The sequence below is a fragment of the Armigeres subalbatus genome, chromosome 3, assembly GCF_024139115.2.
Source record: "Armigeres subalbatus isolate Guangzhou_Male chromosome 3, GZ_Asu_2, whole genome shotgun sequence".
In the NCBI taxonomy this organism is placed as follows: Eukaryota; Metazoa; Arthropoda; class Insecta; order Diptera; family Culicidae; genus Armigeres; species Armigeres subalbatus.
In genome coordinates this window covers 232967112-232990321 of record NC_085141.1, presented here as the reverse complement: position 1 = coordinate 232990321, position 23210 = coordinate 232967112, and the positions used below count along the sequence as shown (strand labels likewise).

The following is a 23210-nucleotide window of genomic DNA, read 5'->3' as shown; positions in this document are numbered from 1 at the left end:
CCCTCATAAGTACCATGGAGTTGGATGATGAGGAAGGTATTCGAGGGGTCAGGATTTGCCTGTAGCTGGCAATGTAACCGTGGTAGATCTTACCCCGTAACACACCACGTAAAGGCATCTACCCAGCATTACGGGTAAATATACGACTGAACTGGTAATTCGGTCGAAAAAAAAGTTAAATGTTATTTGGCCGAACAGGTCGTACAGCCGAAAATGTCATTTGCTGAACGGGTAATATGATCAAAAATGTTGACCCGTTCGGATAAATAACATTTCGACCAAATGGTCTTTTCAGCCTATCGAGTATTTCGACCAAATGACCTATTCGGCATAACGACTTTTTCAGCCAAAGGACCAGTTCGGCCGAACGAGCGATAGATGGTGGACATGTTTTGTCTTCACGAAAATAATTTTCCCGTCAAAATAAAGATTTGTTTAATCAAAACAAATGTGCCGTGAAATGAGAAAAGATAGAACAAAAAAAATCCTTGTAGATAGATTCTTCTTGTAAGATTTCAGTGGCGTGCACACGCATCCACGGAGAGCTGCTGTCATTGCATTTCACTACGACCATTTGGTGCCATACATTTTGGCGGTTCTCCCAGGTTATTTTTTGGATCCTGACGCTGATTTCAAACAAACAAATCTGGATATCCGACAAACTTGCATACACGCTAAAAATGAACTACTCAAAATTGAGTCGAATCCGACTCATTTTCATTAAAAACGGAACAACTCAAAATTTGAGTAAAAGATACTACTTCAATAAAATGATGATTGCACTTAAACTAGGAGTCTGTTTGTCGTAAAATGCACTTAGATAGATAGATAAACTTGATTCACATCTGTCGTATTAAAAATTGATGGAAGACCAAGCTTAACTTTCGCGAAATCATTATTTTATTGAAGTAGTATATATTACTCAAATTTTGAGTTGTTCCGTTTTTAATGAAAATGAGTCGGATTCGACTCAATTTTGAGTAGTTCATTTTTAGCGTGTACATTCTGAAAATGGAATAAATTTGCATCTGAGGTTTGTCAAAAAATTTCATCTCAGATACACACTCTTTGAGGATCGCAATCTCGAAATTGGTTCAAATTGATAATAGATGAGTAGCTGATGGTAAAGGCGACAAAAGATTAGTAAGAGAACCAAGGTCGATTACGCATTAGTTCGCAAATATTAAAGTTTCATTTTAGCGATTTAAAATCAATTCATCATACCCTCTTCACTCTTATACCCTATGATTTTACAAACATTGTGAGTTGTTTTCTATGCCATGTTTTACCTTCCGGGACTTGCTCCATTGTAAAAAGTACAACACCTTCAAAATAAGCAAGATTGTCGTGTACAAGAGCGGTAGGACTGCGTTAATGATCAAGGACCATGCTAGCCCCGGAAGGTTAAATTGTCTATGTTTTCAGTGAGCGAACAAAGGCGCTTGAACCTAGGCTTACATACCAGCACATCACGGTCATTCATAAATTATATTCACCGTTTTATGATGAAGGTTGAAACCACATAAAAGTGATGAAAGTCATATTTTGAAACAATTTTGAAAATTGTATTCAGTACTGTACAGTAGGTTTGGCCCATGTGTCATATCACTTATCAGCTGAAAACATTAATAATGGCAAGAAAAGTTATAGGTATTGTGGATCAAATACTTTTCCAGGAATATTTAAGTGATGGCTGTGTATGTGTAGACTAGACTAGAATGAATGCACAGAATAGAATGCACACATTTCAGTGCCTTCTCCAATTAACTGGCTTCGACTGTCTCCCGTAGGTAAATATGTACTTGAAATTTATTATTATTTATTATTATTTCGAACGTTAACCTGAAAACAAGTGAGTTATTTTCGATAACAGTCAGTGATCGGTAAACTTACTGCATGGCGACCGTGACAGGACACGAACTTGCAATCTACATCCAACAAATTCAAATGCAAAAAAATACTTTACTTCAAAATCAAGGTAATTAAAAGTGCTAGCAATGACATCATTTTTTCATACATTGATATAAAAATAAAAAATCTGCTCTACTATTCCTAGAAATACTTCCATAATAATTTATGAAGAAAAATTTATTATAATTTTTAAAAACAAAATCAAGAGAACAAATTCAAAAAACAAATGTAAATTTAGATATTAATTTAGGTCATGCAGCTTACTGGCAAGAGAAAGCAATAGATTGTTAAATTCAAAATACCAAATAATAATATAAAATGGTGAAAAGAAGTCCGAAGCACAGGAGTCTAGATGACTCAAGTTGTAACATTTTTTCCTTTTGAAAAAAAATGCCAAGGGGATAGGAATGATAGATCATAGGAGCATAGATCATAGAAGTATCCCTCCGATGCATAATTCGTTTTCATAATATAAATTGTAATCAAACATACTTTTGCTATTGATATTCTGTATCCAAATTTTTGTGAGATATAATAGAAGCCATTCATTTCCATAGGGGGATGGTGTGGCATGTGCGATGCACAACGAACTCTCAAAGCCGTTCGTTAACATGAATGATGTCTCAGTAATTCTAGTCTGAGACCTCAAATTACAATGCGCCGAACGACTTTTTCGGCCGTATGTCCATTTCTTTTTTTATTCTTTATTATAGTGATTTTTGAGTTATTTACACAGTTCATCACTTAAAAATGTCCATTTCAGTCAAATTACGTTTTTAGCCAAAGGCTCTTTCTGCCAAACGACCATTTCGGCCAAATGGTTAACATTCTAGGCCAAATGACCTATTCCGACAAATTTTCCAACCAAATGACTGGTTCGGCAGTATGCCCGTTTCAGCCGGACGGGTTTCAGCTAAACGACATATTCAGCCAAATAACGGCCGACGTTTGGCCGAAAATTTGATTGAAGAGATAATTTGACCAAACAAGCCGTTTGGAAAAAAAATTGGTGGAATGGGCCATTCGGCCGAAATGGACATACAGCAGAAAATTTCGTTCAACAGTACTTGTCATTCCACCGCAAATGCAATTTGCTGAATAAGACATATGTCATAAATGTCGAACGTATTCGGCTAAATGGCCCTTCTGCCAAACGACCATTTCGATAAAATGAGCTACGATTTTTTCAGCAAAATGAGATTTTCAGCTAAATAACTTTCGGCCAGGTGGCCTAATGGTGCTAATGGTTTTATCAATGACAATGACAAATTCGGCCAAACTGCTTGCAGCTTTGTGGTCTTCGACCATATGGCTTTCGGTCAAACGGCTCTTTCTCATTCCAAAATTTGATTTCAATAAAAAAAAATCTTTTTTTTTTTAATTTTTATTTTTTATTCTCTGGAATTTCTTCTGAAAATTTTTCGGGATCTGCACTTAAATTTTTCAAAATATTCACTGAAAATTCTTGCATATTTTCACTAAAATTTATTCGGGATTTCAACGGAAAATTCGTCGGAGTATCCGCTGAAAGTTCTTCTTGGTTTTAACGGAAAAAAATGGGAATACACTGAACTATACATTTTTACGCACTGATAAATTGCCACAACCGAACGAGGAAAATTGGAAAGAATCCAAATTCACATTGATCGATTTTTAAAATCAGTTTTTTGGCATTTTTGCATTCGTATATCATAAGGCTAACACTGTTATGCCCGAGGAAGTCGAGACCATTTCCAAACCGAAAGTCGCCTATACCGGCATCTGGAATCGAACCCAGCCAACCTCATCATGGTTTTGCTTTACAGCCGCGCATCGTACCGCTAGGCTAAGAAGGGTCCCGCTTGACAATCAATAGATATGCTCCGAAAATATGCATTTTATGTTTTTAAAAACGTTCACGATGAGATAAAACAATGTTATCATCGTTTTTCCAATCATATAACTTTTACACGTTATCATCTTGCAAGAGTAAACTTATTTTGACACTTGTTAATCACTGTCTCATCAATTTCTTAACAATTTGAAACAGTTTCTTCTCATGATCTTCTCTTCTGGTAACCACAGAAAATTTAGAGTTAGAGCGTTACTTATTGAAGTTTATATCTTGTTCGGGATTTAAATCAGGGCAGAATTTGGGTAATTTCTTTTCCGCTTTTTTCAATTATCTGCCATGGACATGTGAGCATTGTTGAACTTAATATTCATTTAAAAAAAGACACTATAATAAAGAGTTTAATCATTTTGTTAGTACACTTCGCAATTTTCAAAAACTGTTTTTTGTGTGCTTTAAAGTTTAGTACATAAAGTGTCAATTTTTTTTAAATATTTGGTTAATATTTCATATAAGTAAGTGTAAGATGTAACATTGCCAGCTACAGGGTAATCCTGACCCAACGAAAGCTTTCCCCAATTTCCAATTCCTTAGTGCATATGAAATTGTCGGTAAGTCAATAAGTAAATACTACAACAATCCTTCCTTACAACCTCCTAGGTGCTTCCCGACTGCAAATAGTAAAACTCCTGCCCCTGTAGAGTTTTTCTTAGTTTGGGATCAAGGATTAAACCCTCCTTGATTTCTGATAGCAGTCTAACATGAGTATCACTAAAGTGTCCAATTTCCTAATGTTGCGCTAGTGCTTCTTTTCTGTTTATTTTCAGAATCATCATCACATTTGTCAGCGAGTAAACGTTACCGTCTACTAATGATGATTTCCTTCTTTTCTTACTTATAGTGAACGTAGTTATTCTAAACACTACGTCAAGCATAAAAAATGGAGCCAATCTAATAAAAACAGCACTTTTCCGATTTTAAAAATAGTTAGAGGCTTAAAAAATATGGGTTCTTTGGGAAAGTTGACCTTAAATAACCCAAAGAATCGACAGAGCGAATGAAAAATTTTGACGGGAAAGGTCAATTTGAGATTCATCTCTTCGCTAAAAACAAAATCAAAACAATAGTTTACAAATGGAAAAAAATGTTCAAATACTACACGCCCCCCCCCCCCGGACACCGCTAAATCCGGCTCTGTGGTTTTGGAACAACTTCTCGCAAGGGCAGCTGTTGGAAATACGTCCGTGGAATAGTGTAGGTTCAAGTCCCACCGGCAGCCGAATATTTTTTAGCAATATCTCATAAAAACACCTTAAAATGGCAAACTTAACTATGTGTATCAAAATTAAACATCTTTTTAAATAAAAAAAAAGTAAAAATCTCAATCATCAATCAAGAAAAAAACAAACTAACATTTCGACGTACAAACTATGGCCTACACGTAGCTGTCATGGATCGGCAAAGCGTGTTTAAGCGGGTGACCTCATTATTTGATTTCAACGCTTCATCTACAGTTCCCCAATGATGATATATCGATTTGACCTGACAATTATAATTAAGGTGATTATACCACAAAGTCAGAAATCGGCCATCTTGGAAACCACGTGCTTTTTCCAGTAATTTTCCAAGAGCACGAGCTGGGAGAACCGTAACGCGCATTAGGCTAAAACAATTTGTAGCAGATTTGCTCACTTATGCTGAACAATCGACTTAAAGAGGACTTAAATTTCAGCACTGTATGAAAATTATTAAGTCTAATTTGGGCTTTTATACACTGACCCCATAATCATAGGTCACACACTAATGTGAGTCATTTCTCGCTTAACTTTTCAAAAGGACCTAGGTAACATTTTTTTCATGAATTTATTTGAATAGCGCAATCAACAGAACATCACGAAGGGTTTTGATTGCAGCACTCAAATTACTTCATGAAAACAATAGTACTTAGGTCCTTTTGAAAAGTTAAGCGAGATTTCCATTTAAGCAACATGCAAATTCAAGACAAAATTTTCAAAACGACTTATCTGCTTTTGTAAACAAAGATTCAAACGACGATTTGACAAATCTGATAGCTCTCCCACGCAAACCAACACCATCAATAGGTAGGTGAAGGATTCCGCTACCTGTTGATGGTGTTGGTTTGCGTGGGAGAGCTATCAGATTCGTCAAATCGTCGTTTGAATCTTTGTTTACAAAAGCAGATAAGTCGTTTTGAAAATTTTGTCTTGAATTGGAGTGACTAATTATTGTTACAATGTGACCCATATATCGGCATCAACATTTCAAAAGGGCGAAACTGCTTTTGTAAACAAGAGCTTCTTGCGTCGCTGGTGGCCTTATTTGAGCCCACCCACAACATCCAGCACCATTGATTGATAGAAGAGGATTCGCTGCTTCCATCAGTGGCGTTGGATTGCGTGGGTGGGCTCAAATTAGCCTACCAGCGACGTGAGAAGCTCTTGTTTTCAAAAGCAGTTTCGCCCTTTTGAAATGTTGATACCGATATGTGGGATCAGTGTATTTGGAAGTAGAAAAACATGTGGTGAATAAGATATTCACCACATTCATTGCATAATTACCTTAAGGGGCAAGCCAGAGTAAACGCAACGTGCGATGCGACGCGACAGTGCAATTTGACAGCCTGTTGATAATTATGGTTATTCTTTTACGTGAGTCGCGTCGCATCGCACGTCGCGTCTACTCTGGCGGGCACCTAATGCTACGTTTTGAAGGTCAAGTGAGTTGAACAGTTATTGAACGCTCCGGAGTTATTTAAAAAGCTGTGTTTTTTTTCCCCCAAGGGCAGCCCCTTGGAAAATAAAATCAAAATCGATTTTTTTTTCAAAAACTGCTGCTATGCATTCAAATGAAGGCAAATAAATGTGAATTGGTGGAAATAACGGAAACCATCACCCTAAAGTGCAATTTTAACCTCTCACATAACTTAGCATAGCCATAGCACATAACTTTTCTTGTTACAGATATGTTCGGTTTTTATCAACACGGTCCGAGAGTTTCAGTCGATAAAATCGGAACAGTGATAGAATCGGAATAATTTTCTTTGGCGATTTTTTCAGCTACAATTTTAGTAAAAATGATATAGGGTTTCTTACCCCATTCCCGGCCTAACATGCGTACGACTGCATTATTTAATTGATATTTATGACAGGAAGCAACTTTTGCTGAATTTTGTGGTCTGTATAATTACTGCATTGGGGTTCACTTCTGCTTAAAAAATAGCTATTCGTGCTAAACATCGTTCAAAAAAGCTTTTATTTGATTTAAATTAACGAGGTGCAGCACTCATTTCAGTCATAGCCATTGCCATTCCGGCATACATAAAACCCAGTTCCCGGCCTAAGCAAAATTTCACTCAATCTCTCAAAATTTAACTCTCATTCTCTCTCGGGACGGTAGAAAATGCGACGTAAACAAAAATATGCACGTTCCACGACAACGAGATGCCAGATGGTATTATTCATAATCATTTTTATTTGGTTGAGAAGATATATTTACTCATCCAAATTTCTTCCAAATACTTAAAAACAATATTTTTTCCACCTTTTGAAATCGAGAGAATTATAAATAACATGATAGCGTCAACGTATTACACAATTTTCCTATTAACGATGAAGCATCATTTTCATAATCCTGGTTTTTTGGCAGCACGGTGCGGCTAGAAGTTTTTGGGCAGAGGAGAATTTTTGTTCGGTTTGAGAATACATTTTAAAATGTATTCTAATATGTTTAAATAAGTTCTAGTAAAACGAACAAATAGGAATAATTGAAGTGCTTGTGTTTAGAATTATGGTGTGGTGATTAACAGCTTCAAGCAATGGTTGTATCGAGCACTGTGACGATTTTCAGGTAAGTGTTTATTCGATGATACCGTTTTGTAAAAGTGGAAAGATTCACTCTGGCTCAGTGGTGTGGCATCGGAGAGCGAATTTTAAATTCTACATTTTTGTTTTCTACAATTGGATCAATTAGGAGTAAAATAAGTGATTGAAAAATATTGAGTATTGCGAAAAATAAATGGGAGACTTTTTAAAAATTATCAATCATTAACCTACGGCTTCCAAACAGTATAAATCATCAGTTTTCTGTGCAGTGAGCCGGGAACCGGGTCCATAGGCCCAAGTAGTGATTTACCCTATTGCTGGGAAAATGTAAGATTTTCAGGTTCTAACATTTTTAACTGCTAAGGGACTGTACATAAACGTAAACACGTGAACATGATAGTGGGTGGTTAGTGAAAAGACATAGGAAATGTATATTTATCATCAATTGTGACTGGTTGAGGTTCCTGGAAAGTAAGGAGTACATCAAGAGAATGTCCATAAATTATGTTACGCCAATAAATAATAACCATTTTCAATCCCTCTTTCCTCATTGTCCCACTTTTTGTGTGAAACTTCCAAAAAAAAATATAAGTAGTCACACTTTTAAAAAACCTCTCCCTTCCACTAAAAGCGTGACGAAATTTATGAACGTTTCCTAAGATAAGGTGGCATCCGTTGATAACTTAGCAATAAATTCGAAAATATTTGATCTTCGAGACGATATGCCTAGCGTTTTAGATCGGCTGTGGTCTCCAGTTTCTTCAGCAAAAATGTTCATTAGGATATCGGCAACTCAGGAAAAATATGGTAGGTCAGGTTTGACTAAACGCTAAAGACCTAGATATCCAAAACCTTGGGAAGATTTTGCTTCTGGCAGCAGGCAGATGAATCTGAAATATTTGGATCATATATCACATTGTTTAATAGATCTAAACACTCAATCAAGTTTAATCATTTTGATCGTTGAGACAGTGACCAGTTTTCTGGAATACGAGATGCTCAAGGTTCTCCAAAGCGTTCTTGATTTCAGCCCACGGTATCTACCAGATCAACTAAGGCTTATGCAATGTTTTCATCATCGACATATACCGAATCCAATTCCAAAGGCACATGCTCAATCCAATTTTCTCAAATACGTGATATTCAAGGTACTCCAAAAAGTCTACCGGAAAACCAAGGCTTTTTGCAATCTGTTCAACATCGATATGTACTCAACCTGGTTCAACAAGAATGTGTGCACCATGCAAACTCAATTTTCTTGAATTAGAGATGTTCAAGGTACTCCAAAACGTTTTCGAGTTCAGTTCAAAGTATCTGCTAGATCAATCATGACTTTTGCAATGTCCTCATCCTCAGTATGTACCAAATCCAGTTCAAAAAGCATAGGATCGTAATTTCCATGAGCACAAGATGTTCAAGGGGTTGCCAGTTAGCCTTGCGAGCATAGGCGTTGGATTGCCAATTCGGAGATTTTGAGTTAGATCCGGTCTTGTCTAAGATGAAAAGCCGGCCAAGTTCCAGTTGGAATGTAAAGCCATAGAAAAAGAAGAAGAAGAAAATGTCCAAGGTCCTCCAAAATGATTTTTAGTTAAGATCAAGATATCTACTAGATGCAATAACTAAATAGGTATTTGTATCGAGCAATTTGGCTCCAGAATTCTTTGTTGAGGCGTATAACGGACTTGGATGATTACGTAAAACAATACGACTTCCAGGATATTTTAGCCAACCGTAAAGGTCTGCAATGGCTAGTACAAGTGATGATTGAAGTCATATAAGCTAAATGAACTCACTGGGATATCATATCTAACATAATTCATAAGTTGGACCATTGGATAGATTATCGCGCTTAGGATCATAGGGGTGTAACTGTATTGATCGATTTCTCTTCATCGATTATTTGTTTCGTTTTTAACTCAACTTATTTCTAAATTACAACCATGAATGTGGCTGCTGGTGCAATCTGCAACTATCCTTTATCGTCCCAAACAATAAAATCTAAGGTAAAAGGCAGAAATTCGTTGCATTGATAAGATGAAAAAATCGATGAAGAGAAATCGATCATAGCAGCTACGCCCCTATGACCCAGTAAACCACATATCGTATAACAAACAGCAAATAAAGTCGCATTTGCGTCTATCAAAAATCTGAATCGCATTGTATATCAAACTTTGTCAGATTATTGTCAAAGGATGTTGTATTGAATGCATCGTATACGATAATTTTTACCGTAGTGAAAATCAATTGTAATTGTGTGAATAAAAACTCGTAATGACTTATACTTCTTGCAATATCCTATATGAGTGCGAATGAATGCCTATGTGAATCGTAATACAATTGAAATCACTTCAGTCCAAACGGCTTGTTGAAGTTTCAAGCAGACGTAAAGATAAAAATTGTGTAGTTTATGTTGGACAAAAATCCGAATCAGTTCAAGATGTGCAGTATGGTGCAGTGGTAGAGTATCCGCCTGCAAATCCAAAAATTGAATGTTCGAGACTTGGTGCTGGTAAGATTTTTTATTTTTTTATATTTTTATGTACAATCGTAATACTGTTCTCATGATGTCGGAAAAAAATCGTATAACAAAACTCATATGTACCTATATCGCCTCCACTTTGGTACGTATATAGCCAATCTGTGCATTATATACGATAAAGTTGGTTCTTATATAATAACCTATATCAAGAGATATAGGTACCAAAATGTTGACTGGGGATACAAAGCGCGACAATAAATTGATATCCTACCAGGTCGATATAACTGCTGGAATGTTCAGTGATGCACAGATATATCATTAAGGACTTGGTTGATTGGGCAGATCGCAGGTTTGGAACTCGAGGACGTTTTGGAGAACAGAACGGGCTTTTAGTAGCTTGTAAAAGTAATAAGTACCATTATATCGGCTCGACGAACCTGCTGGGATCTTTAGCGATACACAGGTACATTGTTCAAGACTTGGTTGATCAACTAGATTACTTATTCTGAACTCCACGACGTGTTGAAGAACCGAAAAGGCCTGTAGTAGCTTGTAAACATAATGAGTGAAATACTATCGGCTCAATAGACCTGCTGGGAGGTTCAACGATGCACGGATACGTCATTCAGAACTTGGATGATCGTGTAGATCACATTTACTGAACTGTTTTAAACTCAAGGACGTTTTGGAGAAACTAAAAGGCCTATTCCTAGCGTGTATAAGTAATGAGCGAAATCCTATCGGCTAAATGCACCTACTAAGATGTTCAACGACGCAAGAATACGTCGTTTAGGGCTCGGTTGATCGGGTATATTACATGTTCTGAAGTCCAGGGCGTTTTGGAGACCTTGAAATAGTTTATGTTTATTCAAAACACGATCAATTTATGTCCTATGATTACTTAGATATTTTTGGCCATATATCTTTGCTTAGAACATATTTCTTGCTACATTCCAGGATATGTACTCCAGAACAGTTTGGACGGCCTACAACAGAGCTTGAGCTTGAGCTTGAGCTTGATTGACTGCTCGTAGTTGCTACTCCATTATGACCAGATCAGCTGTTCTTGCACAGGGAACCAACAGTTGTTTGCTTGGGACTAGCACACATCTTCAATGTACAAGTACTGGTGATCTCATTTGTTCGGTCATACTGGCGCCTGCCACGTCAGAATGCAAGTCAATGTAGGGAAGGGGGAGGAAATGATGATGCAATCACTCGCCCACTGCAAGCCGAATATACCTCTGCACTTGCCACGAGTTCATTCGGAATTTGTTGGAATTTCTGGGTTAGGTTGGAGAGGCAGAGGTCCGTCTTGGTTAACGAGCTGCCAATGTGATAGATAGGAGAAGGTAACTGATGGAATTTCTAATTGGATGTAGGAAACGAGCTCTATAGTTCATTTCCAATTCTAGCAGATTACTGTTAGAATACTCAAGTTGAAGGTATAGGAATAGTAATGGAAACGGTATGGAAGTCCATTTCCAGTTCTAGCGATTGCTAGAACATGAGAAATAAAGAGAAAGATACAAAGTAGGAGAATGGAACGGACCTGGGATTGAACCCACGACCTCCTGCGTATGAGGCAGAAGCAGTAGCCATATGACTACCAAGCTCGCTGAGTTTGGACGGCCTACAACATCCGAAAAAGTATTTCAACGATTTTTTCAATTATATCAGAACGCCAGATAACAATGTAATCCAAATCGGGGAGTGACTAAATCGGGTCAACACTGTATTCCTTTCCACTAGCAGTCCTAAATAGCAAGAAGAAGTCACTGCTTTCATTTGTGGTAAATGCCACAATATTCGTTATTTAAAGTTAATTTGATAAATTGTTGCGGCACTAGTAACCATCATGTTTATAAAAAATCAAAACGGACACAGTTTATTTTTACTTCAAACCTTTGGTTTTACGCAACGAGCTTTACCACGATCAAAGGTTAAAAAAACGAAAAATTTGAAAAAGACGCAGAAAATAGCTTACTCAAACTCATTCATAAACATAATTAATGCACCTTTTGATGTAAATCGGATTCGTCATTGAGAAGTAGTATGCGAGCAAGCATATAAACATTAATTTTGCTGAAATTACTCAATCTTATGCTCCCTACAAGTGGTTCCTAGATTTTTAAGTAGCTATCTTGAAAACTCTTTCACATAATCATAATTAGATATAAGTGACAACTAGTGCGAATGATCCAAGAAAGCATATGGGAAAATTTATAATGTTTGAGCAAACCTTTAAATGGTCCATTAATTAAGCTTATTTGAAAAATCATGATTGATTTTCCACCTCTAAACATAATCACATAACACAACTCACAAACTCTCGAAATGACCGCATCTCTCACAGATATTATCCTAACACTAACATTCTTCTTTTATCCAATCAATCTTACATATCTACGTCTTTGTTAAGATTCGTTTGAGCGGCACAAATTTCATATAAACCCTAACTACCTCTGTCTCCAGCTTCGGTTCCTACAATTAAAACATAATATAAGTACATGAAAATACCTACACATTACTAACAATCTCTCCACTTATTTCCGACGTGCAATTTAACAATTATTAACAAGAGAGCACAACCAGTGTCACCGTGCCTGAGAAAAGCTGGCAGACCGAAGAAAATTAGCTCGCAGATAAATAAACAATTGCTATCATTATCATCATCGTTTCTACATACTTCTTACTATGTGCGGCTATGGAATCTCCCGGTACGGTTTAAAAAATTCCACACCTCTTCTGCAGTGGTTTTCGTTTAACGGATGGCCTTGTTAGTTGGATGGTGTTGTTGGTGGCTTTCGACTGGAAAGTGGGACTAAATGCACTGATCGTTGGCTGCGTGATCGGTGTCGCGGCACTGTACTGCTGCTTCATCTGCTGGTGGCACTTGTTGGCCAGATAGCGGAACACACTGGCCACGTTGACGTCTTCCTTCACCGAGGTCCGTATCAGCCGGCAGCCAAGTGACTGCGCCAACGCCTCGGCCTCGTCAAACGACACCACGGCCTTATCCATGAGGTCAATTTTGTTCTGGACTAGCACGGTCGGAATTTCACTGCACTCGTTTTCCACCTTCACTTTCCATTCGCGGATCGCCTCGAAGGAGGCCCTATCTGTTGTGCTAAAAGTCAGCACGCACGCCTGCGCCCCTCGGTAATAAGCTTTCGTAATTGCATCGAACTCCTCCTGCCCGGCCGTATCCCACAACATGATACGAATATCTTCACCATCGAGCTCGATCTGTCGTTCCAGAAAATCCACGCCTATCGTTTTCTTGTAATCCTTAGTGTAGATACCCTTGCAGTACCGTTGCACCATTGAAGTCTTGCCGACGCCTCCGTTGCCGACCACAATCACCTTCAGCGCAATCTCTAACTCTTCTTCCAGCATGATGAATGCTATCTAATGTTCCACCCTCACTCTAAATCTCGTAACCAAACCGTTACTGCAAACTATTCTACCAGGTCATTAACCATCGTTCGCGTTTGAAACTCTTAATCACCTAGCCGCGGTGGGCCATTGTTCGTGAGCAATTCAAATTCTCTAAATCTACGCGTGGAAATCTCTCTAGTCATGGTCGTGATTCGTCCACTCTGCATGTCACGCGATGTCGCCCCCTGGGATATCGTCACGCGTTACCCATATTTCGCCGGAACGCCGACCTGCCGTCTGCCTCGTACGCTGGCAGCAAACAATTTTGAACAGTCTTACCAATGGGGCTCAAGTTCTAGTGTCCCTATGTACTATCCTAGCATTGCGTTTCAGTGTCTGTCATATCATCGCAACCCCAAGGGACAGTGCCGGGACTTGGGTACGTTTGTTCTTGGTTCTAAGTCAGTACTAGACTTGGGCCACCTGCAAATCCAAATGAAACAAATTACTAAATTATGATCGCAGTCGGTAGATCGACGTAAAAATGATAAAACAAATATCTTTTGTAAAACTAAATATGAAATCAAAGGGAAAATAGAAAATAAAAGCATAACGTCCGAAACGAAACCACCATCCGATTAGCAAAGGAAATATATGTACAAACAAAATCAAACCGAAAGAACAGAAAATAAATACGCAATGCTAATAATAAAGAAGCCCATAGTCCGAGTACTAAAAATAAAACACCCGTGTAACACGACAAGTCACTCGTCACAGAGTTGGGGCTGGAATGTATGAATAAACGTAGAATCATCACTTAGCAGGGAAGTTATTCCATGTCGAATTGATAACTCATTTCATTTGTTCTGTCAAAACTGAGATATCACTCATCGATTTTCATCAACGAGTATTTTTCTGTTACCCGATTCTTTATTGGGGAGGTCATCATCGTATCGAAGTATAAGAAGAGCTGAGAAAATTCTAGTTAAAACGACGATGGCATTCTAGTAGTTGACATATCAAATTAACGTGGAATAACACAACTCTTTAACAACCTTCCGATTGGAGCGACATACAAAGCTATTCGTAAATATTTCAATCACCTTTCTATTGTACCAACGTCAAATCGTTTCAAGTCTATAGGCGGGTCTGCTAACCATTCCCGAGAAAATCCAACAAACCAAGTGTTGCTGGAATAGAGCTGATCCATATCGTTCAGTACTTACATTAGCCGTTTGTATTTATGCAGTGCCGACAATAACGACGGCGGTCGATTATCGATTTCATAACTAAGGCATGTATACCGCGAAGCAGCTTTGTTTTGCATGATTTTTTTTTTATATTTGCGAACATCATAGCAAAAAATACCTACGATAACGGTCACGCTTAAATCTGCGGCCCGCCATATGATGCGGTATGGATGGTCGCAAAAAATGTAAGAACATGCCGCACAATTATTGCGCTTTAATAATACCGGGAGTAGCGTGGTGTGTACCGGTGTGCTGAGGAGAAAGTGAATAATGACTGTATAGCAACAAACCATGACAAGCGAACTACGTGCCACTTCACGTTAGTCTGGCGGATAGAACGATGAAAACGAATTTCATTTTTTGGTTTTATCGAGAATAAAGTCACATAGCAAATGAAAATTTTGAGGAGCAGGAGATTCAAATCAAGCTTAGCAGAAATTGATAGCTTTGATCGATTAAAAAATAGGCCAGATTGTATTTTTATTTTCAAAAGCACTAGATAATAATAGAACATGAATAACAGTACTGGTTACAATGCCTGCTGGTAAGGTCGTTCTATCCGCCACACTACAGCAGTCAAGTGACTATAGTTCATCGCCATGCCTTAGAGTCACGAAGAAATGCGCGTTCGATCGATTGTTGTTGTTGTTGTGTGATGGATGCGATAATACAGCCGCCAGAAAGGTTGGGTTGGGGGTCCGGGACAGACACCAGAATGAAAGCTTATTTGGCATGCATGCGTCAAACGACGGAATGGCGTTTCATATCTTGATGTCACATGGCTGTGATTTTCCCCGAGGGATCTGGCGGGCATGAATAAATTTATGGATCCATTCTACTGATGCGCTCGCTATCCTTCTTTATGTTGGATCAAGTATTATGAATATTTGAACGTTACTTACGTGAGATGTTTTTAGAAACATGATTGCGATTAGATGTTAGAATCGTTAAAGGTAGCTTAAAACAATTTCGATGCTTTTCTTCAGCTTTTATGAATACTCAAAAGAGAATTAAGGTTTATGTAGCAGTGATACTCAAAAAGCGATGCAGGATAGGACTCAACACTTATGGGTCAAACAAACGATATCATAAGGCTAACACGATGTTACTTTGAAGCCTAGGGAAGTCGAGAAATTGTTCAACCCGAAAATTTCCTAGACCCAGCCACATTCAGCATGGTCTTTTATTTTGTAGCCACGCACGGCTAAGGAAGAGCCCAATATGAATACCGTAATATTCGAGCGAAAATTAATCGCTTTTAAACGATAATATTCATCAGAAATTCCAATACAATCGATTTCTTTCCAATCTGTCGATCTGAGTGTTGAATCAAATATACAGCAATGTTTTTGTTTTAAATTGTTCATACCTATCAACCCATTTGGAGATGGGATAAAAGTAGGGGGAATGGACTTCCCGGAAAACGCGAAATAAAATATTAATATTTCCCAGGATTTTCCCTTGTCAACAATCAGGGTTCATAATGGATCGTAGTGTGCTGTGATAGGAAGTGCATTTAACATTTTTTTTATTGTCTTCATTAAGGAGACATTCAGCCCTAGGCATTGAAGGTCACTCCTGACGGAATCCAAGATTCAAAGTGCTCGCGTTTTCGGGGGCACACCACTCGATACGGAAACAACTGTCATTTTTATTTTTTCACGCATGCTGCGACGGAGCAAAACTAAATTAACAAAAATGACAGTTGTTCGTTGCTTCCGTACCGAGTGGTGTGCTCCCGAAAACGCGAGCACTTTGAAACTTGGATTCCGTCAGGAGTGACCTTAAAACATTGTATGTCCCGTAGGGTGGCTCAAATTAGTATGGGAAAAACTTTTTTCAATTTTCGGTTCTTATTCGGTTCTATTTGATGCCCTGATGCTCTGGACAAAATTTCAGCCAAATCGGTCAACGTTTGGGCGGTGCTAAACTCGTTGGAAGTTTATATGGAAAAATGTATGCAGAAACATCCAAAAACAGTAAATTGCAGCTGGACTACACAACTTACAATGAAGAACTATGGTACTTATTCAGATCTTGGAGAATTTAATACAAAATGTTATGCAGAAAACCGCGAGAAGATTAGAATATGTCCGGCTAAGTTATTAGCATTTCTCTGAAGTGGGGTTTGAGCAAATTTCGTTTCTTTCCTTTGAAAAGAAATAAATTCACCCCCACAGCACTCCAGTAAAATGCTTATATCTTTGCGTAATAAACTCTAATCTTCTCGCGGTTTTCAGCATAACATTCTGTATTTAATTCTACAAGAACTGAATGAGTATCATGGTTCTTTATCGTAAATTGTGCCGTCCAACTGCAAATCACTGTTTTTGGATGTTTCTGCATACATTTCTGCATATAAACTTCCAACGAGTTTAGCACCGCCCAAACGTTGACCGATTTGGCTGAAATTTTGTCCAGAACATCAGTAGAGCATTAAATAGAACCGAATAAGAGGGCGGCCCATCAAAAAATTTGAAGTGTTTTTTGAGCCACCCTAATGTCCCGTCAAATTTTCAGTTTATATTCGAATATTGTATTTTATTTCGATCTACACCCAGGTTTTTTACGAGGGGGATACGTACCTCGTAAAAAAACGTGTAAAAACCGCGTAAATTCGAAAATCCTTGTAAAATAGTCCTTTTCAATAGAAAAGACTTAGAAGAATTTACTAATAAGTGATAAATTTCTCAGTCTATTTGATTGACAAAAACTTAGAAACTAAGTAGGTATTACCGGAATGGGCTCGACGAATGGAAGCCGGAAATTGGTGTTTGGCGCCATTTTGAAATTCAAGATGGCCGACATCTGATTTTTTTTATATACTTTATTTTCGTGATATTTTATATTAGTATTATAAGTTCATCAGGTAGAAATGGGCTCGATGAGTGGAAGCCGGAAATTGGAATTTGGCATTGTTTTGAAAATCAAGATGGCCGACTTCCGGTTTGCTAAAATGACTAAAATGAGCTCGATGACTGGAAGCTGGAAATTGGTGTTAACGTAACGGGCACATTGAGTGGAAGCCGGAAATCAGTGTTTGGCGCCATTTTAGAATTTAAGACGGCTGGCTTCCGGATTTGATTTTCCTCGCCGTTGCCGCCGAAAATAAAAATCGGCGGGCAGCCGTATGAAAATTGAACAATCATGCAGCATTTAATCTCATTTCTTAGAAATCTATTAATAGAAACCATTGGATGGCGACCTACTCACAACTACAGCATTAAGATGGTTTCTAGCAAAAAAATGCGAAATGCGTCGCACAAAAATGAAAATAATGCCATTGGGATTTTGGAGTAAATTCTAACGTTAATGAAAATTTTGCATTGTTGGGGGAAATTTTATACCTATTACAACTTTTATTTTTCTTTAATTTATAGTTTTTATGGGGAAGGAGGAATTTTCGGAGGAACTGCTGGAGGATTTTCCGAAGGAATTCTTGAAGGATGTCTGGAGAAGCGTCCATGAGAATTCCTGGAGGTACTTCCTGACAAATCTCCTTTGGAGCGTCCAGAATTTTCAAATGAATTCTTGAAGGAACTTCTTAAGAAAGTAATTCCTTTGAGGGAGTTCCGGAGGAATTCCTTTGAGGAACTTCCGGAGGATCTTCTTGAGAAATTCCTTTGAGGAACTACCGAACGAATTCCTTTGAGGGACTTCTGGACGAATTCCTTTGTAGAAATTCCTGAGGAAATCCTTTGTAGACCTTTCAGAGGAATTTCTTTGAGGTACTTCCGGATGAATTCCGTTGAGAAACTTCCGGAGGGATTCACTTGAGGAATTTCTGGAGGAATTCCTTTCAGGAGCTTCCGGATGAATTGCTTCGAGGGACTTCTGTAGGAATTTCTTTTAGGAATACTCGGAGGAAATTCTAAAGATACTTCCGAAGGAATTTCTGGAGGAACTTCCGGAGAATTTCCTGGATAAAATTGTGGAGGATTTTCTGGAGGAATTTACGAAAAAAATTCCTGGAGGAACTTCTGGAGGAATTCCTGGAGGAACTTCTTGAGGATTTTTTGGAGAAACTTCCGGAGGAATTCCTGGAGGAACTTCTGGAGGAATTTCTGGAGGAATTTCTAGAGGAACTTCTAGAGGAATTCTTGAAGGAATTCCTGAAAGAATTTCTGGAGGAACTTCTGGAGGAATTCCTGGAGGAACATCCGGAGGAACTTCCAGAAGTATTCCTGAATGAACCTCCGGAGGAATTCCTTAAGGAACTTCATGAGGAATTCCTGGAGGAACTTCCGGAGGAATTGCTGAAGGAACTTCTTGAGGATTTTTGGAGACACTTCCGGAGGAATTCCTGGAGGAACTTCTGGAGGAATTCCTGGAGGTATTACTGGAGGAACTTCTGAAGGAATTCCTGGAGGAACTTCTGAAGGAATTCCTGGAGGAACTTCTGTAGGAATTCCTGGAGGAACTTCTGGAGGAATTTCTGGAGGAACTTCTGAAGGAATTCCTGGAGGAACTTCTGGAGGAACATCCGGAGGAATTCCTGGAATATTTTCTTGAGAAATTCCTGGAGGAGCTTCCCGAGGAACTTCCGGAGGATTTCTCTGATGAACTTCCGCAGGAATTCCTTCAACGAGCTTCTGGAGGAATTCGCTTGAAGAGCATTCGGAGGAATTGCTTTGAGGATTTTCCGGAGAAATTACTTTGTGGATTTTTCCAACAAACAATTTAAGCTTTTTTTTGTGTCTTTATTAAGGAGACTTTCAGCCCGAGGCTGGCTCGTCTCCGGATTTAAGCTGAATAAGTTAGTTTTTTAGCTGAAGAAGAGAATTTTTTATTTAATAAGCACTCTATCAGCTTCCAATGTTTGTTGGGTTCCTTCGAAGATCCTTCGGTGGAATTCCTGTGTACAACTTCTGGAGGAATACTTGAGGAACTTATGGGAGCAATTTCATTAAGGAACACTCGGAGAAATTCCTGGAGGAATTCTTGAAATGGTTTCCGGCCGACGGTATTTAAAGGGTTTTCGGTCGTTTTGTCAAACCTAAAGTCCGACATCTTAAATTCCAAAATGGGGCCAAACATCGATTTCCCGTTTCTACTCATCGAGCCCATTCCGGCAATACCTATATTGTATGGAGTTTTGTACTCTGCAAAACGATCGTTCACACATTCATAAAATTAATGATTTCCATTCAAAAGACTTCAATTTCAGCTTGGTACCACGTTAATTAAAAAAGCCGTGTAGAAAAAACCTCGCAAAAAAACCGTTTAAAAAATCGGGGTGTATAAGATTTTGAATTTTTGTTATAGTGGAGGTAAATGTGTTGAAGCTGTGTTTGCTTATACATAAAACAAACAGTGACTAGCATGCAACTCTTGGTTCTCGAGCTATCACCACGGGCAATCAAGCTTGATCTTCAATAAATTTATCAGGATACAACTAAGCAAACACAATTTTAACCTAGAAAAATGGATTTGCAAGATTTGGAGTCAGAAGAAAGGCGACAAGCAACTACGGCTGCAACCTTTCGGGCGTGACATTATTAAGATTCTATCAACGTCTCGCGACGCATTTGTATGGAAAAAAATGGAAAGCCACAAAGGCAAATTTTACCAACGATCGGTATCGAGCTGATCCACGCCTAACAAGAGCCGTACTCGTCGAGCAGAAGTTAATATTTCGCATAAGTACGGATGTTACACCAATACGATCTCAAGTGGGTTGATAAACGAACTCAACTATACAAATATTTTCTTTAATAATAACACAAACAAATAAAACAATAGTTTTTTTTTCCCATAAACAAACCTTCTTCTGCTCTAAATTTTGGACAGCGGGAAATTCTAAACAACAAACAATAAAATTTATTTACATACAAATCTAACTACAAACTTTCGAGAATCAAACTTGCGGTAAGCAACGGTAGTACAATGTACGAAAGACGGTGACTAACACAGTGGATACTAAACCTAACGATGATTCGCACCAGCAACGATATACAGATTACATCACTAATCCATCATACTTTTCCGCACTCAGAAACATTTACCATGCTCAACACATTTCAAAATAACTCATTCACAATAATACAAAACACACGATTTCTTTTGCTATGGTCTTTACCATCTTCCTTCTATCTTCATTCCCAATATCAACAATTTTGTAGTGGCCGTCTCGCACCATCTAAGGTAACTTATATTGTTCGTATGTGTATGTTAGGGTGCCAATGGAATGTATGAGAAAGATTTGATCATCGAATTTCAAAAATGGTGAAGTACTTAAAAGTTTCATCTCCTCGAAAAAAGTCCGAACCGAAATTTCTTCTGATGCCAAATGTCTTAGAAATGCATGAAATGTCAAGATCTGGTGTGTTATATCAAAAAAAAAAATACTTTTTGGGAAATTTTTCGAAATCGATTTTTTGTTATACCAATTATCTTACAAATGCATGAAACGTCGAGATAACACCAGATCTCGACGTTTCATGCGTTTTTCAGACATTTGGAATCAATTTTTTTTTAGTTTCAAATTTTTTTCTAAGTTTCATTTTTTTAAACATGTGCGTTGAGAATCAGCATTTTAGTTACAAAGGATAATTTATCTGGATTCATTTCGGTATGCGATGCGGTCTATGGGATGGGAAAAAAACCAATACGCTGTCTTGCGACGAGTAAAAAATTTAAAACAAGCACGCCCGGTGGCATATGAAAACTGAGGAGAATAGCGTTTTGGACAACCGAACGGAAGCGCAGCACTCTGTACTTACTTGCTCGATGGCTACTGTAAACTATTGAAGTTCGCGCTTGTTTCGACCGGAGCAAAGAGCAATACATGCGCATGAGCCACCGAACACAAGATAGATATTTTATTATTTTCCCGGGGAAGGGTAGTTTGGCCGAAACCCATTCGGCCGAAAGCCACTAGGCCGAACAAACCATTAGGCCGAAGCCCATCTGGCCGAAAGTCATTTGGCCGAAAGGGTCATTTGGCCGAAAGGGTCGTTTGGCCGAAAGAGTTATTTGGCCGAAAGGGTCGTTTGGCCGAAAGGGCCATTTGGCCGAAAGGGTCATTTGGCCGAAAGGGTCATTAGGCCGAAAGGGTTGTTTGGCCGAATAGGACATTTGGCCGGAATAGTTCATTTGAAAAGTGAGAAATTAGGAATGAGAAGAACGCCTCAGGAGGAGGAGCAGGGGACGCCTAATCTCAGACTTCTTCATTTCATTTTTCGCTGTAAAAAGTGAATAGTGCGAAGTGAGTAGTGAGGCGTCTCATAACCCACTTCGCACTACTCACTTTTTACAGTGAGCAGTGAGAAATGAGGAGTGAAAAGTGAAACGTCTCACTTCTCACTCCTAATTTATTATTTCTCACTGTGAAAAGTGAGAAGTGCGAAGTGGGTAGCGTAACGTCTCACTAATCATTTCGCGCTTTTCACTTTCTTCAGTGAGAAGAGAAAAATGAAGAGAGAGAAGTGAGTCGTTTAACGACCCTTTCGGCCAAATGACCCTTTCGGTCAAACGACCCTTTCGGCCAAATGACCCTTTCGGCCAAACGACCCTTCTGGCCGAACGACCCTTTCGGCCAAATGACTTTCGACCTAATGGTCTGTTTGGCCAAATGGTATATTCGGCCAAACAACTTTTGGCCTAGTGGCATTCGACCAAACGACCCTTCCCCCTTAGAGGACCAACTCGGTTTTGTTCTAAATACTTACTTGTTTCCCAATGTCCTTTAATTTTTATAGTCTATCTGAACGACATTAACTTGCTACTCAAGTACTTTAAACTATCATTTGCCGACGATTTCAAATTATTTTGGATCGAAAACGGTGCACAAGATGCACTAATTTTGCAATCGCAGTTGAATATCTTTACTGACCGGTGTCAGCAGAATTTTATGGTTCTCAATCCAGAGAAATGCTCTTTTATTTCGAATTTTTCGTAAAGATACAGCAATTGACTTCGACTATATTATTGGATCAATCATACCACGTAAAGAGACTGTTGTCAAGGATCTAGATGTATTATGAGACACTAGGCTAACAATTAATGAACATGTTGCTTTCATAGTCTCTAAGGTCTCCCGTACACTGGGTTTCATTTTACGTATAGCAAGGAAGTTCAATGATGTCCACTGTTCAAAGGCTTCATTTGTTATTGTGTAAGATCAACTTTAGAATATTCATCTGTAATTAGGGCACCTTACTATCCGAAAAATATTTCCCGTATTGAATCAGTCCAGCGTAAGTTCTTACGGTTCGCTTTACGTCACCTCCCGTGGAGAAACCGTGTCAGCTTGCCTAGTTATGAGGACCGCTGTAGGTTAATTGGGCTAGATTTACAAAGCGTTCGTCGTGATACTGCCCGTGCGTTATTTGTATCCGATCTTTTGCATTTGAATTGGACATTTACTCCCACTGTTAAGAAAGCAGTTTAGTTGTAGAAACTAGATCTTAAACAAAGCTAATAGTTGTATAATTGTGAGTTCTATTTGTATAATTAGGAGTTAAATTGTATTCTGTTGGAACGAAAAGACGAAGAGGTTTTGCGCCCATTTGAGA

The 23210-nt window shown here is 38.4% G+C and overlaps 2 protein-coding genes across 8 annotated transcripts in view; both read right to left on the bottom strand.

The window, feature by feature from the left end:
• The window catches only part of LOC134220846 (protein yippee-like), a 385579-nt gene that overhangs the window by 134740 nt on the left and 227629 nt on the right, over window positions 1-23210 (bottom strand). The gene's annotated exons all lie outside the window — the stretch shown is intronic.
• Window positions 11438-23210, bottom strand: part of LOC134220845 (ras-related protein Rab-23) — a 239425-nt gene continuing 227652 nt past the window's right edge. For 3 of the 6 annotated variants that reach the window (XM_062699992.1, XM_062699994.1, XM_062699993.1), the window contains one exon: window positions 11438-13927. In XM_062699992.1, coding sequence (XP_062555976.1) covers window positions 12791-13462 — 672 coding nt within the window. In that variant the 5' untranslated portion in view covers window positions 13463-13927 and the 3' untranslated portion in view covers window positions 11438-12790. Of the gene's footprint in view, window positions 13928-14547; window positions 14568-14670; window positions 15565-15596; window positions 15615-23210 lie in introns of those variants that run through there. The other 3 variants (XM_062699997.1, XM_062699995.1, XM_062699996.1) reach the window with 3 other exon arrangements.